General features: G+C 41.4%; 1 protein-coding gene and 1 pseudogene across 1 annotated transcript in view; both read left to right on the forward strand.

Annotated features, from left to right (window-relative positions):
• The window catches only part of MDFIC2 (MyoD family inhibitor domain containing 2), a 130086-nt gene extending 124547 nt beyond the window's left edge, over positions 1-5539 (forward strand). Inside the window, exon 4 of the mRNA XM_023727923.1 lies at positions 5280-5539. Coding sequence (XP_023583691.1) covers positions 5280-5539 — 260 coding nt within the window. The remainder of the gene's footprint in view (positions 1-5279) is intronic.
• Positions 5540-23936: 18397 nt separating this feature from the next.
• LOC101345352 (L-lactate dehydrogenase B chain pseudogene) lies at positions 23937-24979 on the forward strand (annotated as a pseudogene).
• Positions 24980-27521: the final 2542 nt, after the last annotated feature.

The raw sequence follows: 27521 nt of genomic DNA on the forward strand, positions 1-27521 counted from the left end.
CTCTAACTCATGACAACCCCATGTGGATCAGAGTAGAGCAGTGCTCCATGGGGTTTTTGGTGGCTGATTGTTTGGAAGTAGACTGGCAGGCCTGTCTTCCCACAAAGCAGAGAGGAGAGGGTTTCTCTTGGATTTTACCCTGGGTTTTCCCTTCCTCACACTCTATTTCCTATTACTGCCCTCTATGGACAGAATGAAGTCCCTGGGTGGCGCAAATTGTTAAGCACTGGACTACTAACCGAAGGGTTGGCAGTTCAGACCCACCCAAAGGCACCTTGGGAGTAAGGCCTGCCAATTTGCTTCCAAAAGGTCACAGCCTTGAAGACTGTAAGGAATGCACTTCTGCTTTGCACACATCGGGTGGCCATGAGTCAAAATCAACTCAACAGCAACGAACAATAATAGACTGAACCTGGTAAGAAGCCATTTAGGGGAGCTTGAAGAACATACCTTGCTCATCTTGGGAACACAGAGCAGGGCAGGGTAAGAGCAGGGAATGGAGGGGAACACGCCCTCAGTGAGCCTGCGGGGTCCTGGGCTATGCTCTTAGGCAGCAGGAAGAAAGAGGAGAGAACTGTGAGGGGCAGGCCAGCTTCATAGCTAAGAGCTCTGGAGGGGGACAGCCTGGGTTCAAATTACAGCCTCACCTCCTCCTCATGGCATTTCCTTGGGCACGTTTCTTACATTCTCTGAGGCACATCTGTACAATCGGGATAATAACAACACTCAGCTCTGGGTTATGTGAGATGCATATACAGTGTAGAGGACTGTCTCTTTGCTTTATTCAGAACAACTGACATATGTAACAAAGGGATAAAGAGAGAAGAGTGTAGACTTTGGAGTCAGAAGACTGAAGTTCGAATCCTGGCCCCAGCACCTTACAGTTGGGAGGATTTTGGTCAGTGATTATCTCTAAATCTTAGTCCTTTCATTTACAAAATGAGGATCATAATATTTATCTCTTAGAATTGTTCATTTATTCATTCTTTCAACAGAGACATGGCTCTTCGATTTTAGTAGGAGGGACTACTAATGAACTACTAGTTAGTTTAATGGCATCTTCTGGTCAGTGCTAGGAGGGGGCAAAAAAGTAGATGCTCTGACAGTTTTCGCAAGGGTGTGGTGTAGAGGTTTGTAAAGTCCTAGATTCTCATCTTCCATGCCGGAAACCGAGGTTCAGTTCCCGGCCAATGCACCTCACGCTCAGCCACCACCCATCTGTCAGTGGAGGCTTGCATGTGGCTAATTTTCCATACTATGATGGACTAGGAAGAAAGACCTGGTGATCTACCTCCGAAAATCAGCCAGTGAAAACCTTACGGATCACAACGGTCCAATCTGCAACCGATGGCGCAGGGATTGGGGATGGCGCAGGACCAGCAACGCGTCGTTCCATTATGCATGAGGATGCCAATAGTCGGAGCTGACTAAGTGGCAGCTAACAACAAGTGCGTTTTAAGCGAGAGACCTAAAGAACGAGTAGGTGTTAAATAAAGTTGTGGCGAGAACGTGCACCACAGACAGAAGGCATAGCATGTGCAAAGGCTCGGTGCTCGGTGCACTCCAGAAACTGAAATTTAGCCAGTGTAGCTGGAGCGCAGTGCGTAAGGAGAGTAGGTCGGGAAGTGAGAAAGAGGCAGAAGCTGGATCACGCAGGGGCTTTCAGGCTATGGCAAGGATTTGGGACTTTATTCTAAGGGGAGAGTGAGTTGTTCCAATTTATAATTACAAATACCACCAAAAACAGCCAAACTGGTTGCTATCGAGTCAATTCTGACTCATGACGACTCCATGTGTGTCCGAGTAGAATTGTGCTCCATAAGGCTTTCACAGGGGGTGATACATTTGAGGTGGGCTCATGTGGAAGCGGGGTGTCCTAGACAGGAAGCTGTTGCTGTTGAGCTGATGACTGGTGAGGGGGGCTAGAGCTGAGGTGTTGGAGCTGGCAGGGGATACAGGTCTATGGATTTGAAATATGTCCCTGAGGTATAATTAGCAGGACTTGGCAATGGATTGGATGGAGGAGAGTAAGGTGAAGAAAAATGACAAGAGTGAGTTGCAGGTTTCCAGTAAATTCATCTGGGTGGACAGGAGAACCATTCACGAGAGAAAACGAGAGGAGGGATAGGGATGGGGAACGGGGGAGAGAGGGGGAACAATAATGCGATTTATGCCTTGGTAAGGGAGAGATGTTCTGGAGACATTGCAGATGTGAAGTAGGCGGTTGGATACTAGCAAACTCCCTAGGATAGACCCAGAGAGGGGGTGCTAACCACGGGCTACGGCTTTGAATATGATGTTTATTAAAGTTTAAAGCCCCATGAAGTAGTGCAGGCAAAGGAAAATAGACTCATTTAGTAGAAATGCAAGTCCAGCTCTCCCTTCAAACAGTTGCGAATTTCCCCGTGAACTGCTTGTGTTACTTTTGTACAAACAAAAATGGCCGTATGCGAAACAGTTTTGCCTGCTTGTGTAGAATTATTCAGCATGCCTTTTAGGAAAAGTGTGGAACACATTTGAAAGTCTGGAAATATCTGTTTTCAATTCATTAATGTTGCCGTGTTTTTTTGGGCAAGAGGGTTTGCCTTTTATAACCGAATAAAAAGGACTGACTTAGAAACAGCAAAAACGGACTGTATTCTCAAGTGCAAAATAGGGAGGTGGAAGGGGAAAAAAATGCCAATTTAGCCAAAGGATTATGCCAAAACTTTTTTTAAAATAAATCTACAGTGGACATCAGAAGCCGAGATCTCCAGAGTCTGCCAGCTTAAGAAGGCTTTGGCAAGAGCGACTGGACCAAAATGTTACACGCCCTCAGGAAATTTCACCACCATTTTACAAACAGGTTCTTCCCACTCTCATAGGAAACACCAGCTCCTCTCCTTACAACTCGCGCCGCATCCAGCCCTATTTACTTCCAAACCAAACTTTCAGCCTGGCATTTATAAAGGACAGAATCCAGTGGGACAATTTTTTATATGGTCATAAGCCTGGGTAAATCTCCTGAGCCTCCAGCTTGAGGGATTAAGGAGTATTTTCTTGGAATAGTTTCCACTGAGAACCTCTTTGCCAGGAGCTGCTATAGTAGCCCCCTTGGTGTTGGTAACACGTGATGAGGTTTTACGTCCACATCTTTGATCGCCAGCATGCCCCCTTCGGAAACGCACGGACGAAACAGAGTCTATGTAGTGTACTTAGTCTGGAATTTTTGTGGGTGGTTTTGTGGTGACTTATGAGAGATAGGTGAGTTGGTCATATACTAGAAGCTGCCTCTAAGTGAATAAAAGGACACCAAGCCTGGCAAAGAGATGAGTGTGTACATTATAGAGCTATTACTGAGCAGGCTGCCTAAACTGTAAGTACTACATAACAGCCATAGCACCTGCAACATTAATTAAGCGGTCGTAAAAGCCATGGTGGAGTTTTTTTACCACCACCTTACTGGGAAGAAAGGAAGAGAGGGAGAGAGGTACGGAAAGAGGGAAGGACGGATGAAGGGAAGGAGAGCAGAAGGGAAGGGAAGGAAGGAAGGGACAGAGGGAGGAAGGAAGGGAAGGAAGGAAGGAAGAAAGGGAGAGAGGGAGGGATGGAAGGAGAGAAGGAGGGAAGGGAAGGAAGGAAAGAGGGAGGGAAAGAGAGAAGGAGGGAGGGAGGGAGGGAAGGAGGGAAGGAATATCAATTGATTTCTGTTTACCTATATAGCAGACTTACTTTAGAACTTTATACAGTGTTTTTACAAGAAATGAAAATGGCTCCCTTTAAAATGTTTTGAAAATTCTTTTCCTATTTGGGGAAAACTGTCATGTTTTCCTTTCTCTTAAAGATTAACAAGCAAGGAACAACAAAAGAAAAAAGTTCTCTGAAAAATATTGTTAGAAGTAAATAAATGGAGTTATAAGCATACGACCCAGAGGGCAAAATCTATCCTGTATGCTTATGCAGTCTCTGTTGACCGAGCTCTGAAAACCAAGTTATTAACATTCTTTTTTTTTTTTTTAAGTCAAATCTACTGATAAACCCATCATGATAGAATGTTACTTTCAACCAGTAACACTCTTTAGGATACTGTTTTAACTAATTAGATGATATATAACGTGAACACGTACATACCCTTCATAAAACACATTTTGGGGAAATTTTTAACTTGGAAAAAAAAGAAAAGTTATAATTTTAACTAGAAAGCTGCTACATCTTCTAACTAATTCCCTTTATGGAAACAAAAATAAAATAATCTATAACCCATCACAGCTGTTTGGCTAGAATTACCAATTACCTTCAATGCCTTAGAGATACTTTTCAGAATTTTACAAGTCTGCATAGTAAATTTTTAAACAAATTTTCTTAAGGAGAATTGAGAAGATTTATACCCTTTTAGGCACGTGATGACGTACTGCACTTCAACAACTTGAAGATAAAATCAAGGCTTTACGTTACCGGAGGAAAAAAGGAAATAGGGGTTAAAAATAAAACACAACCCCAGAAAAGCTGTAATTATTTTTTTAACTCACTTATATTAGATTTTTGAAATACTCTTTTTCCTTGCATTTGAATATGGGTGTGGCAGCTTTCTGAGAATCTGTTTCGAACCAATAACATAGCCTTGTGACTAGAAGCAGGAATTTTGCAGTCTTTTTGTCCCCAACTCTAATTGCTCTTGAAAACCTCCTGCACTTGGGGAGGACTTCGGGATTTTTCCAGAAGGGTGCAAATTTTCCAGAAAGGTAGCTAATTGTACAGCTTCCCAGCACCTCTCCGCAGGCAAAGTAAATAAAGGAGCTTAGAAAAAGTGACAGCACTTTAAATAACCAGGTTACGTGGAATCAATAGGAAATGCTCAGGAAGTTAATGAAGCGATTACTTAAGTAGAGTGAGTGCTGGCGTCGGGGTGGGGGAGCTGGAGAGAATAGTGGTGTACATTCCCCCTCATGTGGATGAATAAGAATCAGCTATAAAGTTACCTGAGTCTCTGGGTGGTATAAACGGTTAACATGCCTGGCTGCTAACCAAAAGATTGACAGTTCGAGTCCACCCAGGGGCACCTCAGAAGGAAGGCCTGGCAATCTACTTTCGAAAAATCAGCCGTTAAAAACCCTATGGAGCACAGTTCTACTCTGACACACATGGCGGTCTCCATGTGTCAGAATCAACTTGATGACAGCTGGTTTGTTCTTATTTTTTAAATAAAGTTATCAAGTATACTATGTATATGCCTGCCTTTCCCAGACCTCCCCGCCCCCGCCCAGTTCCCACTAGTAATGTTCTTTTTCTTCTTTGAACAGATGAGTGTGCCTCCCTTATCCTCACCTGCCTGTTCTGCCAGTTTTGGGATTGTCTCCTGATGCTCCCCGACACGTGCGAAACAGTGTGTATCAACCTGTGCTGCCCCTCTCACAGATACCACCACACTTCGGATGAAAACCACTCTCGGAATGATTGCAGCTGCGCCTGTGACTTGGACTGCAGCCTTTTTGAATCTTGCCATGAGACTGGCGAGTGTCTGGAGCTGGCCATGGAGATTTCAGAAATCTGTTATCGCTAGCGTGATGAGGCCACCACATTCCGGCAGACCCTTTGCCCGCTGTAGAAAGCTTCATCACAAGACTGTGATTTCCCTGTGCTGAAATGTAAGCACTGTACACATTTCTTGGATCTGTAGGCCATTTTATTCTGCACCTGTCTGGGAAAGCTAGTATTGTCAACTACATGGTCTCATTCCAAAATTCACAACCGCATGGCTTGCTGAAAAATAAAATTCTTTATCACATGGGATGAGCACATTTTACACATCTCTTAAATACCATAGGTACGAGATGTTTCTTGCCTAGAAAACAGCATGGTAAACCACTCCATGTTATTGTTCTCATCAGCTTGCAACATGGATTCAACCTCATTCACAAAATCAGGACAAATTAGTGCGTTCTTTTAGAATTGACATACGTTAGCTCGTCTTTCTAATGGACTCATGCATAAACATTATGCATTGTTGGTGATTATTAATAATGTATTATATAACATCATTTTGTAATTAAAAATTTATTTATACAGTCTCTTAAAATTCACTTATATGTACAGTTTAGGTAGGAAAGGGAATTAAATGAATTAGAAACCATGTTCCTGTAATTACAACAGATGTCTCTAAAACATCTCCAGTGGATTTTGAATGTGGTGTACTTCAAGAGAGTACTGTTATTCTAGACCATATTATTATATATCTACGACTGTGTCATAACACGTTATGTATATTCTTAGTTTGTTACAGAAAGGCTCTTCTTTATTCTAACGAGCATGAATGGGAATTACATACAAGTTTCAAGAGAATGACCTCAGAAAATCAGTTCTTCATTTTCCTCGTTTCTGTTTGTCAGGTATAATAAGCAACAGGATATTGAAACAGAATCAGGTCGTTTTATGAAACTATCATTTCTATAGGCACCCGAAAAAAACACACACGCAGATATTTATTCAGCATGGAGTTTTCTAATACCGCGTGTGCTTCCAGAACGATAATCTGGGTTTTTCTTTGATAATTAAAGTAATTAATAATTATGTTAAACCCTTCTTCACACTTACAAAGATAGCTGTAAACTTAAAAGCCATTTTCTACTCAAGCAAATTAAAACAAACAATTTAGGGGGAAACCCCATCGAGGCTGAAGTTACTTTGGAATCTTCTTTGCTTTGGTGATGGTTTGCGATTCTACAGTTGCTAGGGAAATAGATTGCTCCTTAATTGTGCTTGTATATTCTCATGGAGGTATCTCAACATATTTTACTGAGACCAAAAAAAAGAAAGAAAACCATAAGGTATCAATAACCAAACAAAGAACAGAAAAGTGAGATGGAGAATTTTCAGGGTAGTTTTTTGAGATCTATGTACACAACAAACAAAATACCCGAAATACCTGTTTTTGTCTGATGTAGGTAATTTTGGAAAACCTGGTGGCGTAGTGGTTAAGAGCTACAGCTGCTAACCAAAAGGTCAGCAGTTCAAATCCACCAAGCACTCCCTGGAAACCCTATGGGACAGCTCTTCTCTGTCCTATAGGGTTGCTATGAGTCAGAATCACCTAGATGGCAACGGGTTTGGTTTTTTTGTTTTTTACGTAATTTCAGGCAAAAGCAGCATTTGTTTGTTTCTGTAGTATATGAGCACATTTTTCTACTCCGCAATAATTTCCCCAAAACATTGAAAACTATTAATCTTTAAAAAAATATTGTTAAGCCGCCTCTAAAAAAGCATTTAACTCCTCTTGACTTGCTCCCAACAGCGCAATGCAGCCATGGTTAATGCTGGCTTCATTCCTGTCGGACTATCGTATTATTCACAAACCACCGAACAAGAGCGTGACCCCACACCTGATCACCAACACTTTAGTTTCTGCTTTTCTGAAGCGCAAAGAGACAACTCTCTATGCATAGAACCTACAGATCTTTAGGAAAACAAACAAAAAACAGTAGATTCATAGAGCAGAAACAGAACATGGGCTATTCTATTCAATAGTCTCATTTTTTGGCAAGAGTAAACAAAGATCCCCAAGAGGTGAAGTAACTTATCCAAGACTACACAGTGGATTAATGGCAGTGTTGGGAACCTGAATTCATGCTCCAGGTTTCTGACTATACTGTACCACTCCATAGTTCTCCACCTCTTAGTCCAGCTGGCACACAAGGGTATAGCTCCTCCAAGTGTTCAAATAGGAAAATATGACCAGGCTGGTCCGTGAGTAGTTGGTAGCTTGAACCTCCTTAGTGCTCCTCCCTCTCGCCCAGCCACCCTGGCCCCTCTCCAAGGACCCACCCCGCCTTCCTATGATCTAAGTACTAAAGGAGTAACACCTGGCCCTGCAGGGGGATCTACAGGACCCTGTTCCAGTAATATGATACCTGGGTCATTGATCAAACATGCTGCATTGGAGTTACATATTTTGATCATCATCCCTTTATTCTTTCTAGTCTACATACTCTCAAGTTATGCAAAGATTGTGCATTTCTAATTTGAACTGAATGCTTGTCAATTAGATATGTAAAAATCACGAGGTCTTATTTTCTAACGTGGTCAGAATACTGCAAGATCTTTTGTGGCCTTTCTTTCCACGGTTTGTTAACTTGTTCCTCACTTTCAGAATTCACCGTGCTATAACAGAAAGGGTCGGTTATACAAAGTGTGAAATTTCTTTTCTTTATAACCAATAATAAAACATCATCCTTTTTGCAAACATGAATGGTTCCTTCAATTGAATTCTTACACAATAAAACGTACGCAGCTGGGGAAACACAATTGCAGAGGTAAGACAGATCAAAAAGGGATGTGGTTATTGATTAAACACAAATATCAGAATCTGAGAATGCTTGGATATTTTCTGCAATGATGAAAGCCTGTGATTACAAATAAAGATAATGCTGTTCTTTCAGGTAGGGCTACTTAGGAAGCAGAGTGTTCCTATTTAAGGAAGCACACTAGAATAAAAGAGATTTGAGAATATACAACGTTTATAGCAAATTGGGAAAGGAGAATTTCCCACAGTAATATAACCAGATAGTTACATTGTCTTTGCTTTGCTCAATGGATTTTCATAAAACCATTGCTTCTCTAAAAGCCTGCAAAATATGGAGAGCAGCAAAGAACTGAAGTTACATTTAACCTGCTAATGAAATTTTCCCACTACATAAGCTGATAGGCCTACAAAATTAATTATCAATGCTGGACAATCAAAGTTAATAGAGCGAAAGTCGCTTCAATTTTTTTCCAAGGGGCTAAGAAAACATACTCAAGCAGGGGAACTTTACAAATAGGAAACATCATTTGGGGTATATCAGCATTTTTTTTTTCAAGGATAAATGTACAGGCAGAAAATATTCAAAGGACAGAATTCATTACCCAATGCTTCCAAGTTTTGCCCTCTACAAAATGGAGCAAAAGAATAATATGTACACTTAAGTAGCTTGACTATAAGAGATTTGCCCATCAAATGCCAGGTTCCCCCAGGCTACACAATGATGTCCTCTGATAAAATGTGAATACTTGATTTAATAGTATGTTGGGGGCTCTTTGAAGAAGAGATCTGAGACAGAACCTCAAGAGTTGTCACATATGAGCCCCTGTGGGCTGTGTACAAAGGCAAAGCAGATAGAGTTGAATGATTTTCTAGTGATTATGATCAACATGTGTCTAAAACTATCTCATTGGGCTCCTCAGACAAAGGTCTAGCCAGCTCCTGCCCTTACAGGGAGGGAGCCCAGAAGGTAAGGAGGGAACGGAGAATGGAGGCCAGGGAAGGACCTGCATCATTATTTGTATGAAAGTGCCACCTTCTGGTCTACCATCTTGATATGCATTACAGTCTTTTCTGCTACTTTTAAAGCAGTGGTTTTCAACAGGGGGCCATTTCATCCCCCAGGGAACAAATGGCAAAGCTTGCAGATATATTTGATTGCCACAACACTACTAGCATCCAGTGGGCAGAAGCCAGGGATGCTGCTAAATATCCTACAATGCTCAGGACAGTCCCTCTCACAACAAAGAATTATCCAGTCCCAAATGTCCATAGTGTCAAGGTTGAGAAATACAGCTCTGAAGTCTTTTCATTTGTCTCAACGAACCGTCACCAAATTTACCTTAAGAAACTGTTGACCCCTGTATTTTTATCTGTAAAATGGGAAAATTAACCCTAATGGTGTTGTGAATTGAATTATGCCCCTGCCAAAAAAACAAAATACATATATGTGTGTGTCTATATATATATGCATATATGTATATAAAACGAAAACCAAACCCATTGCCATCGAGTCGATCCCAACTCATAGCGACCCTATAGGACAGAGTAGAACTGCTCCAAAGAGTTTTCAAGGAATACCTGGTGGATTCGAACTGCCCACCTTTTGGTTAGCAGCCATAGCTCTTAACCACTGCACCACCAGGGCTTCCTATATATGTACAGATACAGATATATATGTGTGTGTGTATACATACATACATATATATATATATATATACACACATAATGTTGAAATCCTAACCCCAGTGTCTGTAAATATGATCTTGGCTAGAAACAGGTTTTTTCTTTTGTCATACCAGAGTAGGGTAGGTCCTAAACCTAATCATTTCCGAGTTATGAAAAGAGTAGAACAGACCCAGAGACACACCACACGTGGGAGGAAGACACCATATGAAAACAGGCACACACGGCAGATGCCTCTACAAGCCCAGGAACGCCAAGGATTGCTGGCAGCTCCTAGAGGCTGAAATAGACAAAGAAGGACCTCCCACTAGAGCCACATCCTAAATTCCTGAACTTAAATTCCTAGCCTTCTGAACTGTCGGAAAATAAATTTTTGATGTTTAAGGCAAAAAAAAAAAAAGCCTGTTGAAAGGGTTACCAGTTATAATACAAGATGCCCAGTCAAATATGAATTTGAGGAATTTTTCTTAGTATATCCGAAATATTGAATGTGACATATTTATGCTAAAAAAATTTATTTCTCATCTATCTGAAATTCAAGTTTATTTGGGTGCCCTTTATTTTTATTTGCTAAATCTAGCAAATTTCACCCAAAAGACTCTATATTTTGAGAAGGGATCTATGAAATCGATCCCTTCAGCTCCCTCCCAGACTTCACGAGAGGAGGAGTTATTTATCTCTTTGGTCAAAGGCCAGGATATTCATTGGGCCACATTTTTACAATGCAGTACAGTTTAAGACAGATCAGGGGAGCCTGTCTTAAAGATCAGTTTCGAGCATGACACTCTCATTTTCCTTGCCACTCCAGTTTGCCCAGGGCCCTTTGCCTCAGACCGAGCTAACTATGTCTTGTGTTCTCTGCTTCACATCACGCCTGGCAACTGAGGAGGCCCCACAACCAAGGGCTGTCTCCATCCAGAGGGTAGGAAGCGAAAGTCTTCACTTAGGCTTGAGGCCTAAATCACATTTTCTGATTCAGCCTTGTGAACAAAACCCTATCTTGAGAGAAGCTGGCACAGCTATAAGGGAATTTTTTCTCCCTGCCTACCTATTTCCCTTTACATATAGCTTCCTTTGTCATGAACCCCATGGAAGAAAAGGGTGAATGGGAAGGTGATATCGAGGTCTTTCTTGGTGCTGGGTTGTAATACCATCTACTCCCCTCAAATTACACTATGCACTTAGTCTATTGTTAGAAGTGGACCAGAGAAGCTGAATAATTATTATTATTCCCATGTATTTTACAGAGGAGAAAAATATTACACAGAAACTGTATGATTGTTTTATATACACAATTTTAATTTTCTCAACACTCCTATAAAACAGATTCTATCATTATTCCTATTTACGTAGGGGTCTGTCTTAATTATCTAACCTGTTGTCATCGAGTCAATTCTGACTCATAGCGACCCTATAGGACAGAGTAGAACTGCCCCAAAATGTTTCCAAGGAGCGGCTGGTAGATTCAAACTACCAACCTTTTGGTTAGCAGCCGAGCTCTTAACCACTGAGTCACCAGGGCTCCGTTAGTTATCTAGTGCTACTATAACAGAAATACCACATGTGATGGCTTTAACAAACAGATTTATTCTCTCACGTTTTAGGACGCCAGAAGTCCAAATTCAGGGTGCCAGCTCCAGGGGAAGTCTTTCTCTCTCTATCGTCTCTGGAGGAAGGTCTTTGTCATCAATAGTCCCCTGGTCTAGGAGCTTCTCAGCGCAGGGACCCCAGGTCCAAAGGATGCACGCTACTCTTGGCACTACTTTTCTCGGTGGTATGAGGTCCCCTTGTCTCTGCTCCCTTCTCTCTTTTATGTCTCAAAAGAGATTGACTCAAGACAATCTTGTAGATTGTGTCCTGCCTCATTAACATAACTGCCTCTAACCCTGCCTCATTAACATCACAGAGGTAGGATTTACAACACATAGGAAAATCACATCAGATGACAAAACGGTAGACAATCACACAATGTTGGGAATCATGGCCTAGTCAAGTTGACACACGTTTTGGGGGGACACAATTCAATCCATAACAGAGACCAACCAACCAGCTGCTGTTGAGTTTACCTCAACTCATGGTGACCTCACGTGTGCCAGAGTAGAACTGTGCTCCATAGGGTTTTCAACAATTATTTTTTTTGGAAGTAGATTGTCAGGCCTTCCTTTTGAGGCACCTCTGGGTAGACTCAAACCGCCAACCTTTTGGTTAGCAACTGAGTGTGGTAACCATTTGCACCACCCAGGGCCTAGGGGAAACAGAAACTTAAAGAGATTCAGTAATTTATACAAGGTCACTCAACAAATAAACAATTGTCCCAAGGTTTGAGCCCAGGTCTGTTAATTCCAAAGCCCATGCTTGTTACCACTAAACCTACAACTTTTATATGTGAAAAATGATCAAATCAAGAAAAAGTTTAATTATTCACTTTTCAGGCAGTCAGAAAAATGGAATGACTATATTCAAAGAAACATATTTGCTGATAGTAGTAAATGTTTTAAAAGTTGTTATCCTGGGCAGTGATTAGAATTTGGAGCATCTTCAAAATGCTTTTAAGCTATGTACCCAATAAGTAATAAATGCAAAGTCAATATATTACAATTTAATCTTTATGTCAGTAGCTTTGCTGCATCCATCTATGGCTAGGAAGACTTACCTTTTAGCGTTCCATTTTAGCAAAGCAATTTTGATCTCTGCCTCAAGAGAGTCCATCCTGATCATGGCACCCAGGCCAGCCCCTCATCAGCATTCCACCGGAGGGTTCTAGGAGCATGAATTGTTTTTAATCAGTCAACAACACTATGGTCAACCAAATGCATTCTGATACTTAGACCTCTTATCTCAAAAGCGATGCAGAATCCAAGGTCACCGTAACCTCTTTTATAGTTTATTGTTTCTAAAATGTACTTAGAGTGAGTTTACAAAGCCACAGCTTATTCTGTGGATACAGAGCTTTCATTCAGTTCAGGAGTCTGCAGCTTCCTCTTCGTTTCCTCTTTCAGCACTTTCTGCCCATGTTTCCTCATTTAATAACAAGTTCCCGTAAAATTTTTAAAATATAAAATAAGAAAATTGAACACGACTCTCAGTAGCTAAGCCACTCGTCATTTGTAATTGAGGCTCTTTGGAAAGCATTAACCTTTTAAATCACTGCTGAGCAATTTTACAATACTAGATGCAGGTCCCTGCAATGGGGGAGCCAGGCAAGAAGCAAGCATGGTGCCAACGTCACCACTCTGCCATTGTTACAGTTATATAAATACCGGTATAGGCATGGTAGTAAACCATCTGGCTCAGGATATGAGTTTGTGGGACTGTGCCCTGGGAGGAGAGGTGGAGATGGGGCTGCAAAGGCTTCAGCAGTTCCTCAGATCCCATGAAGTTACTTTCGGCTCACTTTTGTGTTGACCCTCATCCTAAGCAATAATATGCACGAGTGCATAGTTTTCAGCAGTGGTTAAGAGCTACAGCTGCTAACCAAAAGGTCAGCAGTTCAAATCCACCAGCTGCTCCTTGGAAACCCTATGGGGCAGTTCTACTCTGTCCTACAGAGCCACTATGAGTCAGAATAAACTCAACAGCAACCAGAGGGGGAGTTACCTTTCTATAATAATGTATCGTTGTTGTTGTTTGGTGCCATCAAGTCAGCTCCAACTCATGGAGATCCCACATACAACAGAAGAAAACATTGCCCAGTGCTGCATCATCTTCACGGTCATTGATATGCTCAAGTCCATTACTGTGACCACTGTGTATTTTAAGTACCCGCCAACCTAGGAGGCTTATCTTCCAGCACTACATCGGACAATCTTCTGTTGTGACCCACAGGGTTTTCACTGGCTGGTTTTTGGAAGTAGATCACCAGGACTTTCTTCCTAGTCTGTCAGTCTGGAAGTTCTGCTGAAACCTGTTCACCATGGGTGACTCTGCTGGTGTTTGAAATACTGGTGGCACAGCTTCCAGCATCGTAGCAACACAAGCCACCGCCGAATGACAAACTGACAGACGGGTGGCAGAATAATGCATTAGCTGCGTGTTAGAAATAATTTTGAGAATAAAAATATGTGTACACCATCAAAAATCATCCTGCATGCTGCCAGTGGTACTTGTATAATATTTTGGGGAACACTAGGTTAAAGGAAAACAAGAGTGAGACCAGTTAGGTGACTAGTAGGAGGCTATCACACCCAACTCCAGGTAAGAGCTGGTAGAGGCGGGACCAAGGTGGTAGCTGTAGGGGAGAGGCAGAAGCAAGGGTCAGCGCCATGAAAGGTCTTGAATGCCAGTTCACAATTTATTTAGAAGCAGATGAAAAGTCAGTGAAGAATGGCAGGGAATTACATGATTAAAGTGAGGTGGGAGGAAGACAGACCACACAGCAGTGTACAAGACCAGTTAAAGCAAGGAGAGACTGTGGGCAAATGCAGGAGCCATTGCAATAAGGCATCGGGTGTTGAAGGCCTGAAATAGGATGGTGACAGGAACAACAGGAGGGAAGAGATGGATGGGAAAAAAATTAGAAAAGGACCATTAGTCCTTTCTCAAACTCTTCTTATTTTAAGACTCAAATATTCCCTACTGTCTATCACATATATGAGTCATGAAGCCATTATTTTCATTAGGGGAGAAACGGGTGAGTGTGTGGTAGGGAGGGAGTTCTATTCCAAGTGGAAAGTCAAGGTATATTTTTAGCTACATTAAGCCAGCCTTCTGCTGCTCTGCACACTGATGTAATTCCAACATAAAACATAATCTATAATATTCCAGAGGAACAAATCCAATTCTTGGTCATATAAATTTTCATATAAGTCCATCACAATTCATTCCCAAAACATCTCATTCTCTTTGAAAGCTGGAGCTGTAGCAAGTGATCAAAAAGAGTAGTTTAAAATTGCTCTGGAATTTCCACAGATGCTAAATCTAACCTGCCGGCAGTGCAGGATCAATCCACAACACTTTAAATCAGAGGTAAAGCATTTTATGTTTTAAAAGAAATATTCCTCAAAGTTTATCACAGTATATTCAAGTCAAATGTGAGTTACTGCTTACCAAATCTGGAGCTGATGTCTCCCCTTGATTACCCTAGGCAGGCAAGAATAAGTATCTTCCAACCAACATATTTTTTACCTTTTCATCTGCCTTTTGCTTTTTTCAATGCAGTGAAAAATGATAGCCAAGGAGTGACTTTGCAGGGTTGGACAAAGTGCAAATCCCGTCTGACTGTACCCTAAATTGTATTCCAGGCCCCTGGCAAGTTTACTGCTTGGAGAAGACTGATGGAAACTGACTTCTCAATCGCTGGATTGGTCCTGCAGGAATAATCAGTGAGAACTCGTCTGATGAACTTTCAGCACATTTGCATTGGCTTAGAACCCAGTGTATTTAAGTCATGCCTGACATTTACTTCTGTCTGCCCTAGTGGGGCTTTCTGCATAAGAGAGACCACTACACCAATCAAGATGCCCTGCAAAGCCCTAGAACAAACAGAAATTTTATGACTAATACCATTTATGCAGAAAAGTCCCTGTCAATTCTTCTCGTTTTATCTGTTGTAAACACAGCAATTATTAGTAATTTAAGATTCCACCTAGGGCTAAGGGAAGTAGGAGAATGGAGGCCACCTTTTATTTAAAGCCATCTTAGAAGGGTTATACTTCTCTGTGAGTTGTTGGCTGTTAGCTGCTGTTGGGTTGGCCACGTGCACAGCAGAATACAATTCTGCCAGGTCCTACACCATCCCCATAATCAGTTGTGGATGAGATTGTTGTGATCCATAGGGTGTTCATTCTCTGGTTTTCGGAAACAGGTCACCAGACTTTTCATCTTTCTCTGTCAGTAGGGGCAGAATATTACCTAAGCGTTCTGAATGAGAGGAACATCCCAGATGTCCACAGTTCCAAACATCTTCTCTTTCGGTCTTTGGGTTTTTAGGGAACTCCTGCTCCAGAATGCCCTTGGTATAATGCAAGTAGGTTCTAGGAAAGGGTTTTATGTTAGCCATGTCATAATGGATAAGAAGACTGAGGTCTATAGACAGACATAGGTTCAAAACCTGCCTCCACCGCTTACGACTAAGTGCGTTGAGTTACTTACTAAAGTAACTGAATCTCTCTGAGCTTCAGGTTCCTTACTGATAAAATGTGGTTAATAGTATCTACTCCATTGAGCCATTGTGAGGAGTAAAAGAGATAATTCAGCAAAGACCTTAGTGTAGGTTTAGTACCGTACACTCTCTAAATTTCAGATATAATTATTAGTATCACCACCCACTTCATCTGTTTCCATAACACATGCGAAGTATCGAGGCTTTATTTCTGCAATGCCCCCACATTATACTCATTTTCTGAGACTTATTCCAAATACTACCCTTTTCATTTTTCCCTCATTACTTCTCCAGGAAATAAAAAACCCATTGCCGTAGAGTCTACTCCGACTCATAGCAACCCTATAGGACAGAGTAGAACTATCCTGCCCCATAGGGTTTCCAAGGAGCAGCTGGTGGATTCGAACTGCTGACCTTTTGGTTAGCAGCCATAGCTCTTAACTTCTGTGCCACCAGGGCTCCCCTCCAGGAACTATGTACCTTTTATATCCCTATTTTTCCTTCTCTCATGATACTGTACCATTTTCTCAAAAGATTAGGACAATGCTTACTAAAATAGGCGATTGTGATAAGTGTTAACCAAGTGCCAAGCACTCTATCAACAGCCTTTAATGCGTTACCTCATTGAATTTCCCTGACAACCTCTGAGGGAGGTATTATGGTCCCATTTTACTGATGAGGAAAGTGAAGCTTGGTGAGTGTAAATAACTTTCTAACACCAAGTTAACGCAATGGCAGAGTGGGATTTGAATTTAGGCATCTACCTGATTCCAAAGCCCACGCTGTAACTGCTTTACTATAAAAGAGAGCTGTAAGAAGACGACAGTTGAGCACTAGGCTGACCAATTCACCACTCTGAGGATTACACGGGTAGTCTGTGGGAAGGAACTAGATGATCTGATGAAGCAGATTTCCTAGGAGCGAGCTATGCTGTGATGTCCTTCTACCCTGCGATGCCTCCCCTAGGGGAGAGGTGGTACCTGTCCTTCTCCTTAATCTAGTGAGAGGAACTTCAGTGTGGCCACTCAGAAAGCTTGATAGGTATCCCCTGTTTAATGGGGATAAGGTAGACTGTGTCAGCTCTCATTCAGGAAATCAGAGAGGTGAGCTGCTTTGGTGGCAGAGTGAGTTTCCTTTGCCCACAGAAAGCCACATACTCCATAGTGATATGGACGAGGAATCATAGGGGTGTTTCTGATGGACTCATGTGGTTGAGATGCCTGGGAGAGAGTTGGTCCACAGCACTACTTAAAGAGTCTATGAGACTTCAGCAGAAAGGAAATTGGGTACAAATACCAAGTCCTGGAGGAATAAGGTTCACATCCCCAAGTCAAAGGAACAGCAGGAGGGGGACCGTTCTCCATGATAGGTGCTCCATGATAGCCACCAGTAAGGAAATTGGCAGCTTTAAACAGGTCCAGAGAACATGAAACCATCTTATAATGGTATCAGCCAAAAGAGAATTTTTCTATCCTCCTTACCCTCCTTTTTCCCACTCACCCCTTCAGCCTTGCTGAGGTCAGAAACTAAGGGGTAAGCTAGCTGAGAAGGAAAAACGGTAATTGGGAAAAGAGAAAAGGCCCACATATTCTTCCTAATAGTATTGTTAAGTGCCATCGAGTCAATTTTCAACTCATAACAATCCCATGCAACAAAGTAGAACTGCCCCATAAAGTTTTCCAATCTGTGATCTTTACAGGAGCAGATCTCCAGCCTTTCTCCCCCTGAGCTGATGGGTGGGTTTGAACAGCCAACCTTTTGGTTAGCGGCTGAGAGCTTAACCATTGCACCAACAGTGCTCCTTTTCTTGTGGTAGGCCCCAGCTAAAGCAAGAGAAGACATTGACTAAATCAAATTCAGAGCTATGGTTATCATTACTCAAACCAAGTTATGAATTGAGACTATGTGTATGACTTAAAGGGACTCAAAGACCGTCTACGAGTGCAGGTAAACAGAAATGCCATGGGGCCTTCTACAGTTTATGTCCAATAGTGGGGATGGACTCCCTCTGCTGAATAAATATTAAACGACAGTGAGAGAAAAATATGAATTATTTTTTATTTTTTTTATTTATAACCCATGAGTACTGCTTGTTCAACGTGTTGGTGATATCTGTTTCTCATAGACCTGTGGAAGCTTCTTTGGGGCTCCTCTGTGTTGATCACACCATAACTCAGCCAACAAAGATCCAAGATGTTTGGTTTCTGATCCTCCTCCTACCCATCGCCCAACTTGCTGCTGCCAATTAGCTTCCTTCCAATTACTCATTAACCTTTCAAAATAAAAATTCCATTATTGAAAAGGAAACTATTATTAGTATTTGATTTTTTCTTCCCAGTGGATAAACATGGTCATAATGGTAAGGAAATAAATAGTTCCATAAATCCTCTCTTAGAGAATACAAAGCTTTGTGTTGCAGATGGGGGTATTGAGGTGATGATGAAATAAATTAAGTGGTTCTCTATGGGGTTCAGCCTTCGGTCAAAGATTAGACAGGCCTGTAAAACAAAATGAGACTAAATGGGCACACCAGCCCAGGCACAAGGACAAGAAGTCAGGAGGGGACAGGAAAGTTGGTAATGGGGAACTCAAGATCTAGAAGGGGAGAGTGTTGACATGTTGCGGGGTTGGCAACCAATGTCACAAAACGATAGGTGTATTAATTGTTTAATGAGAAACTAGTTTGCTCTGAAAACCTTCATCTAAAGTACAGTAAAAAAGAAAAAAAAAAAAGGTTCTCTGTGGGTCACGTGGCCAGCTTGTGGCAGAGACAAATCAGGACTATAGCATCGTTGCTTTGAAGGTCCCATTGAAGAGTTCTAAAACCAAAACTGGAAGTTGACCTTAGGTGATATTTTCTGCCAAATTTGAGGATGATTTTTTGATTCTTTTAATCGCCATGAAAAGGGAGTTTCCAGAAAGCAAGCACCAGAGACAACCCAAGGGTTATTCATGCTCTCTGTTGCACTGTGAATCTTATCGAACATCTAGACATTCCTGGAAAGGCTTTCAATCCTCTGTCTAGAGGTGGGAAGCTTCAATCACTGAAGAGTCCAGAGCCCCTGCACTGGCATTCCCCCTCTATAATAGGGCAGAGAAGAAAAAATGGATGCCCACAGCTACAGCTGAGCACTCTTAGGGAACTTTATGGTGGACACTCCAGAAAGTGGAAGCGGTGTTCTGAGCCTCTTTATTATTTTTCCAGGGATAAGATGTATACCATGGATGAAATTTTAATATGGCCCTCCCTTCTGTAGTAAAACGCAATTAAGGCTTTTTTTTTTTTTGCAACGGGTGCAGACTCAAGTTTTTGGAGTTTGATACTTAAAAATTGGGAGAACCTCTTTAAGAGTCAAGGATGCAAAAATAACTTAATTTTTCAATTTTACACAAAATAAAGACATGTTGAAAAGAGTTCAGCATAAGCAAGGGACCGTACATGAGCTTCAAGGTGAATCACTTCTGTTTGGCATACAAAGAGATAACGTTCTTTGCAATCTGTTAATGGAGACCTACACATCAAAGGGACAAGAAATTTTACACCTGATCAGAAGGGGTTGCAGACATGGAATGTGCATATGCTGGCATTCTCCTTACATGTGGACAGTCCTGTCTTACAAGAAAAGACCACAGCAAACTTGGTCCATGCTTAACCACAGTATACAATGCCTCAGTCTCATACAACTCCCTGAGAAGTAAAGGATGGTGTGCATAGACGTATCTCAGGCTTCATTTCAGGAATCTTCTTCAGGAATCCCCATAAAGATGATATAATTGCATACAGGTATTTCATCAAGTATTTACTACTAAATGATTCAGTTGGCGCTGAGACTCCGATTTTCAGTTTTGACTTACCCTGCTGTTTTAATCTCTTCCTTTGCATCTTTAATTTATGGTTATCTAAAAATCTAATTAGTTATTAATCCTTTGAAATTATGTGCTACAAGCATGATAAGAAACCAAAGAGGAGAAAGATAAGTTAACTGTTAAAAATTAATTTATACTAAACTTCCATGTAGGTGGGGGTTTGGTCTCAATCACCCTAAATAGCGTTAAAAAGTAAAGCCTTGCTTTAGCTAAGCAGTAGTTTTCCAGCATTTTCTTAAAAGTGCTTGGCAGCACAGATAGAAGCTTTGTGGAAGAAGTATTCTAAGATGAAGTGATACAATATTACCCCTTCTTGGAGACTCACAGTGCATAGTAAAGGCTCTGAGAAGTCCTACGGTAAAAATGTTCTGTCTCTATTTGCTTGAGTCAGCATTTCCTAAACATATATTAATCAAAGAAACCTATTAATCAGGGCAAATATATGTAAAATACTGGTTTAAGCATCTATCTAACCTTGTTAAGCATCACGGATGATGCACTTTATTGGGTATTATAATTCTTTTAGTTAGATGCCTGAAACAGCTTTTCAGATAAAATCGAATGACCCACACCCCATCTCTGCAACCACACTGCTTCAAATGGGAATCTGCACCAACATGGAGCATCCATCTGCTCTAGCTCACAGAACGAAGAATTGGGAATCTTTTCAACACGACATCCAAGTGAAGATTGTGATTCTGCCACAGGGAAGTAGCAACACACTGGATCTTCTGGTTTTTCTCTTTGTTTTATGGCATGCAACTTAATCTCTCCTCCTCTCTCTTTTGCCATCCCTCTAAAGATCTATGTCAATGCTTTTATTTTTCTTCTTCTAACTGCTCTCAATTTTGGAACTGGGAAAGTGCTCCTTTACTTATTGAATTTGCTGATAAGGATAGAATAGAGTTACAACGTTGGGACTCTGCAATCACATTATGCCATTTATGTGATGTCTAGTTTATTTCAAGCTGGCTCTACCTTTCTGTCATAATTCTGGCACCCCAGGGCACAGCGGTTAAGAACTCAGCAGCTAACCAAAAGGTCAGCAGCTCAAATCCACAGCCACTCCTTGGAAACCCTACAGGGCAGTTCTATTCTGTCCTATAGGGTCACTAGGAGTTGGAATCAACTGCAAGGCAATGGGTTTTTGTTCCACCTTTTTGTCATAATTCTGGCACCCCAGGAGGCACTGGGTACCTGCTAATTATCAGAGAAAGCTGCTCCCCCAAAAATAACCTGTAACTTCACATTAACTAAACGAGTTAAGTCAGAGATGAGTTGAATAATCAATGATGCCTTTTTTTTTTTTTTTTTTTGCAAAATAAGCCAAACTCAAACTCTGAGAAGTATCTAACTCTGGGAACCACCCTGCTCTCTGGGGTATCTGGATTAGCTTTGACTCAATGCTAGGATAAGCCATTCCATGTGAGCTAGTGACAGCAGAGAAAGTGTGGAATGTTTTGGTCTTCATGGTTCCTAAAAGCGAAAAAAAGACCAAACAAAGAAATCCATGATGTACATTCATAATGACGTCTTTAGGCAAATCACTTAAATTTTCTAAACCTCACTTTCCTTGCCTGGAACATGGAAACCATACTCATACCTCATAGTTACAGTGACAATAAAATGAAAAAAAAAAAAAAATACATGGGAAGCGTTTAGGAGAAGGGCTGACAAACAGCAAGTGTTCAAAAAGGGATAGTTACTATTTAAATCCAAAGGCACGAGGAAGGCCAAAATGCCTACTTTTCCCTAAATTGTCAGAGGAAAAGGGACTTTCTATGTCCACATCTCAGTTGTGATTAACTCTCTTGTTGGGAGTCCTTTTCTTTCGCATCATTAATATATAGCTATCAAAAAATCTAATTACTTGTTAGTCCTTTGACTAATGCCATAAGCATGAAAAGGAACCAAAAAAGGGCTACAGGAAAGGAGAAAGAGGAATAGTTAACTATTAAATGTTCATTCATAATAAAGTAGCATACAGGTGGAAGCTAACTCCCAAACGCCCTAAATTAGCGAGAAATTTACATCATTGAGAACGACTCCGCCATCTCCCATTACTTGGAACTGTTAGATTTATGTTTGAGTAAAATTGAGCTAAATTGGGCTAAAGCCACATTTGGGGGCCTCACCATCAATTAGTCTGTGAAATCATTGAGATTGGAGGTGAAATTTCCAAAAGCTTAGTCGTCATTGGGAAAAGGAACAGACCAACAATTCCTTGGTGTTAGCCCCACCCCACTCCAATCTGTTACTTTTACGTCCAACGTCAAAGGCAGGCCCTCCTCATTCCAACTGTACCCTGAACGTTCTCCCCCATAAAATACAGTTTAAAGGCCAGCTGCAGTGTGGAGCCTTTTCTCGGAGCCTACAGTTTCAAACAAACGACTGGGAAGACGCCAGGATCTATATGGGCTCACGAAGACTGTAAAACATTTGGTGCCGAGTGGAAAAAGACGCCTGTGAGCGCTGCCAGACGTTTTCAGCTTTCTTGCACCTGTGCCAAGTGTTTCTCAGCTCTCCCACCCCCTTCTCTTGAAGGTGGGGGCGGGGGCTGAGGAGATAAGCAAGCTTTCTGAGGGCATATGCCATAGGAATCGAAAAACTCGTTACCACCACCAGACACTGATTTCCTCCTCAGAGCCCTCGAGGAAGGCAACATGAGGGCCTCCGGCCAATCTGGTGCCAGAATTCTGAGAGCCTGAGCCTCCTTGACATTCACTCCATCCTTCCATACATCATGGTGCATTCTGATGACCACCCCCGCTCCCCACCCTCCCTACGTCTGTCTGAAATCTCTTTCTTGAACTCTCAGTTGAATCACCCCTGCTCATCACTGACACCAAATTGCCAATTATTTCAAGGAAATAAATTGCATGTGGAGACGGTTTGTAACATGCAAAAATATGTGTGGAAGAAAGTATATGTTTCTTAAAGGAAGAACACCCAAAATGTTTTTGGATGAAAGTGTGAAAATGTCTAAACATAGATGACATGATACAGATCATGAGAGAGTCAATTTGAAATTACGCTGGAACCTTGCTACAGTGTTTGCAAAGGAAGGAGAAATCAGGGGAAGGGAGGGCATTCTCGGACCCTGCACAGCAGTAACTTAGGATAAACGGTCCCACAAAGGTGTCTTTATTCCTACAGCAGAGGAAGTGTTCAGTGTACTTGTTTCTTATTTTCCTTCTGCATCCTGATGGGGTATGGGGGTGTGTGTGTGTGTGTGTGTGTGTGTGAAATTTTATTTTGGACTTCAAAACATGGAAGTTGTACATCGGTAGATAGGTGATTATCCACCTGACCTGACTTCAGATATACTGCCAAAATTATAGTCAAATACAGATAACATTTATTAAGCAATGAATATATGCCAACATAGTGCTAAGCAATTTGCATGTACTATCTCATTTAATTCAGTCTTTTGAGGTGAGGACTCTTATTTACCCCACCTACAGATGAGGAAAGCCAGCTGTCTATCAGTTTGTTTTACTGTGGTGGCTCGTGTGTTACTGTGATACTGGAAGCTCTGCCAATGATATTTCAAATACCAGCAGGGTCACCCATGGGAGACAGGTTTCAGCAGAGCTTCCAGACTAAGACAGACTGGAAGAAAGGTCTGATGATCTACTTCCAATAAATAGTCAATGAAAACCCTATAGATCACAACGGAAGAGTTTCTGATTCACTTCCTTTTGTCCTTTGAAGACAAAACATACAGTTTCATTGACCACTTCATTGTCCTCATCAAGAGGGAGAAAATCAGATCCTTTTCTCTGGGCACATTGCCCTCAGTAGAGAGGGCAGAAGCATCTCTGGGCAGCTGTAGATAGGAATGGAGGGAGAGGACAGCAGGTACTGGTGGGAAGATAGTGCTGAAGGAGATGCTTAAAAATGTAAACAGAGCCTCGGAGACCCCGTGCCAGAGGAGTCATACATAGCTGACGTTGTCTTCTTCACACGACTGTTACTGCCATGTTGCACGCCTTCTCTCCCCTGTGCACAATGACAACTCTTAAAGAAAAACTTATTGTGCCAGTTGAACAAGACACAACCGCTCCAAACAATAAGATCACCGTAGTGGGTGTTGGACAAGTTGGTATGGCAGATGCCATCAGCATTCTGAGAAAGTCTCTGGCTGATGAACTTTCCCTTGTGGATGTTTTGGAAGATAAACTCAAAGTAGAAACGATGAATCTGCAGCATGGGAGCTTATTTCCTCAGACATCTAAAATCGCAACAGATAAAGATTACTCTGTGATGGCAGATTCTGAGATTGTGGTGATAACAGCAGGAGTTCATCAGCAAGACGGGGAGAGGCATCTCAATCTGGTGCAGAGGAATGTTCATGTCTTCAGATTCATTATTCCTCAGATCATCAAGTACAGTCCCAACTGCACCGTAATTGCGGTTTCCAACCCAGTGGATATTCTTACATGTGTTACCTGGAAACTAAATGGATACCTAAGCACCAGGTGATTGGAAGTGGGTGTAACCTGCATTCTGCTAGATTTCACTATCATATGGCTGAAAAACTTGGCATTCATTCCAGCAGCTGCCACAGATGGATTTTGGGAAAACATAATGACTCAAGTGTGGAGGTGTGGAGTGGAGTGAACGTGGCATGGGTTTCTCTCCAGGAACTGAATCCAGAGATGGGGACAGACAATGACAGTGAAAACTGGGAGGAAGTGTATAAAATGGTGGTTGAAAGTACCTATGAAATCATCAAGCTAAAAGGATACACCATCTGGACTACTGGATTAAGTGTGGCTGATCTGATTGAATCCATGTTGAAAAATCTATCCAGGATTCATCCAGTGTCAACAATGATGAAGGGGATATACGGCATTGAGAATGAAGTCTTCCTGAGCCTACCATGTATCCTGAATGCTTGGGGGTTAACCAGTGTTATCAACCAGAAGCTGAAGGATGATGAGGTTGCTCAACTCAAGAAGAGCGTAGACACTCTGTGGGACATCCGAAAGGACCTAAAAGACTGTGACGTACGAACTCTATACTGCAGAAATTTAAAAACTATAATGTGATTAACATGAGCCTTTACTTATCTTATCATCCATGTATATGCATCACAGTTTGCTTTTCTCTTCCTAAGTATGAGAATTTGGGCCCACAGGATTAAAGTCCATGCTTGGCTTAGTATTTGCAATATGAACCCTTGAAAAATAAAATGAACTATTGTAGTGTGAAAAAAAAAAAAGTAAACTGAATCCTGTCACATCCTTGCTTAATATCTTCAATGTTCACCCATTGTTCCCCCAATAAATGCCAAGCTCCTCATCATAACTTACAAGACGAGGAATTTCTGACCCTTTCCCAGCCTTAGCAGAAGCCACAGTCAATTCCCCCAACATGAGGAGATTGTTTCTACCCCAGGCATTTGCTTAGGTTGTTTCTTCACCCATCTAGATCCAGTAAACCCTTCAGGTCTCAGGTTTGGTTCCTTCTTCCATGAAACCTCAATTTAAATTACGGGCTTTATGTTATTTTCTGTCTTGCAATACCTTTCTTCTTCTTCACAGCACTTAATTGATTTCGTAACTTTATAAAAGAGCAGGAACAATATGTCTTCTGTTGTATATCCTACAAGTAGCATAGTTGTTGGTCCACAGTAGGCACCGATTTAAAATTTTTGTAAATGAGTGTAAAATTTTTGTGGATGAATGAATGGATGTAGGGCAGCACAATCTACTCTGGTACACCCTGAATGCTCAATGAGAAATAGTACATCTGAAAATTCAGCCAAGAACATGAACATTTGCTTGATTGGACACTAGTGGGATTAAAGGAGGTTCTTCATTGTATACTATGTATGCAAAAGAGACCCTGGCCTGTAAGAAGGTTTCAGGTCTTAGATTTCTACTTTCTAAGGTCGAGGTGATGGATGGATGGATGGATGGATGGATGGATGGATGGATGGGTGGGTGGGTGTGTGGGTGGGTAGATGGATGGATGGATGGATGGATGGATTGTTGCTGTTGTTAGGTGCCATTGAGTCAGTTCCAACTCATAATGACCCTATGTACAACAGAACGAAACACTGCCCGGTCCTGTGTCATCCTCACAATCATTGCTATGCTTGAGCCCATTGCTGCCACCACTGTGTCAATCCATCTCCTTGAGGGTCTGCCTTTTTTTCACTGACCCTCTACTTTACCAAGCATGATGTCCTTCTCCAGGGACTGATCCCTCCTGATAACATGTCCAAAGTATGTGAGATGGATGGATAGATAGGTTTAAATATTATTATTGTTGTTGTTATTATTGTTAATATTATTATTCAAGTAGCCCCTGTAGTCTAAAAACTTGCCATGTTCTAGGAACTGACCTAAGCAATTTATATATATTATTTAGTTCCATCTTCATAAAAATCCATTAAAAAGGTATTACTGTTGCCATTTTCTACCACTCGTCTGTCAGTTTTTGTTCTGTGGTGGCTGGTGTGTTGCTATGATGCTGGAAGCTATGCCACTGGTATTTCAAATACCAGCAGGGTCGCCCATGGTGGACAAGTTTCAATGGGCCTGGTGATCTACTTCCAAAAATCAGCCAATGAAAACCCTCTGGATTACAAGAGACCATTGTCCCATCTAGTGCTGGGAGATGAGGCCCCTAGCCTGGAAATACACAGTGACCGAAACAATAGACTTGAGTAAACTAACGATTGTGAAGATGGTGCAGAACCAGGTAAAGTTCTGTTCTATTGTACACAGGGTCACCATGAGTCAGAGCTGACGCAATGGCAGGACTCGATGGCAGCTAACAACAGCCTCCTTGTTTTACATAAGAAGAATTAGGGCTTAGAATAATCAACGTATCTATCTGAGGTTTCTCAGACCCAGAATTAAAATCTAAGTGTATCAAAAAGCCTTTATCTTTAGTGAGAGCTGACTTCCAGTCTTCATTATTCCATCATTCAAAAACCAAAAAAAAAAAAAAAATACTCTTTCTTCTTTACCCATCTTTTCTTTTGCTACACATATACACACCAATCTTAAAGTATAACAACAACAAAATTTGATTCTATCCCACGATAAGAAAATAAAACAATATAAACAAAAAAATAAACAAATACCAGGAAATCATCAAAAGAGTAGGAAGAGACCCTACAGACGGGGAAAAAAATTTGGCTATGACATATCTGACAAGGGTCTAACCTTTAAAATTTATAGACTATTTCAACACTTTAACAACAAAAAGACAATAATCTAATTAAAAAATGGGCAAAGGATATGACCAGACACTTCACCAAAGAAGACATTCAGGCAGATAACAGACACATGAGGAAATGCTTACCATCATGAGCCGTTAAAGAAATGTTAACTCAAAATTACACTGAGATACCATCTCACCCCGACATTACTGGAACTAATAAAAAAAAAAGAAAATAACAAATGTTGGAGAGGTTATGGGGAGATTGGAACTCTTATGTATTGCTGGTGGGAGTGTAAAATGGCACAACCACGATGGAAAATGATATGGCATCTCCTTAGAAAGCTAGAAATAGAAATACCATATGATCCAGCAATCCCACTCCTAGGAATATATCCTAGAGAAATAAGAGCCATC

Source organism: Trichechus manatus, unplaced genomic scaffold (assembly GCF_000243295.1).
Source record: "Trichechus manatus latirostris isolate Lorelei unplaced genomic scaffold, TriManLat1.0 scaffold00020, whole genome shotgun sequence".
Lineage (NCBI taxonomy): Eukaryota > Metazoa > Chordata > Mammalia > Sirenia > Trichechidae > Trichechus > Trichechus manatus.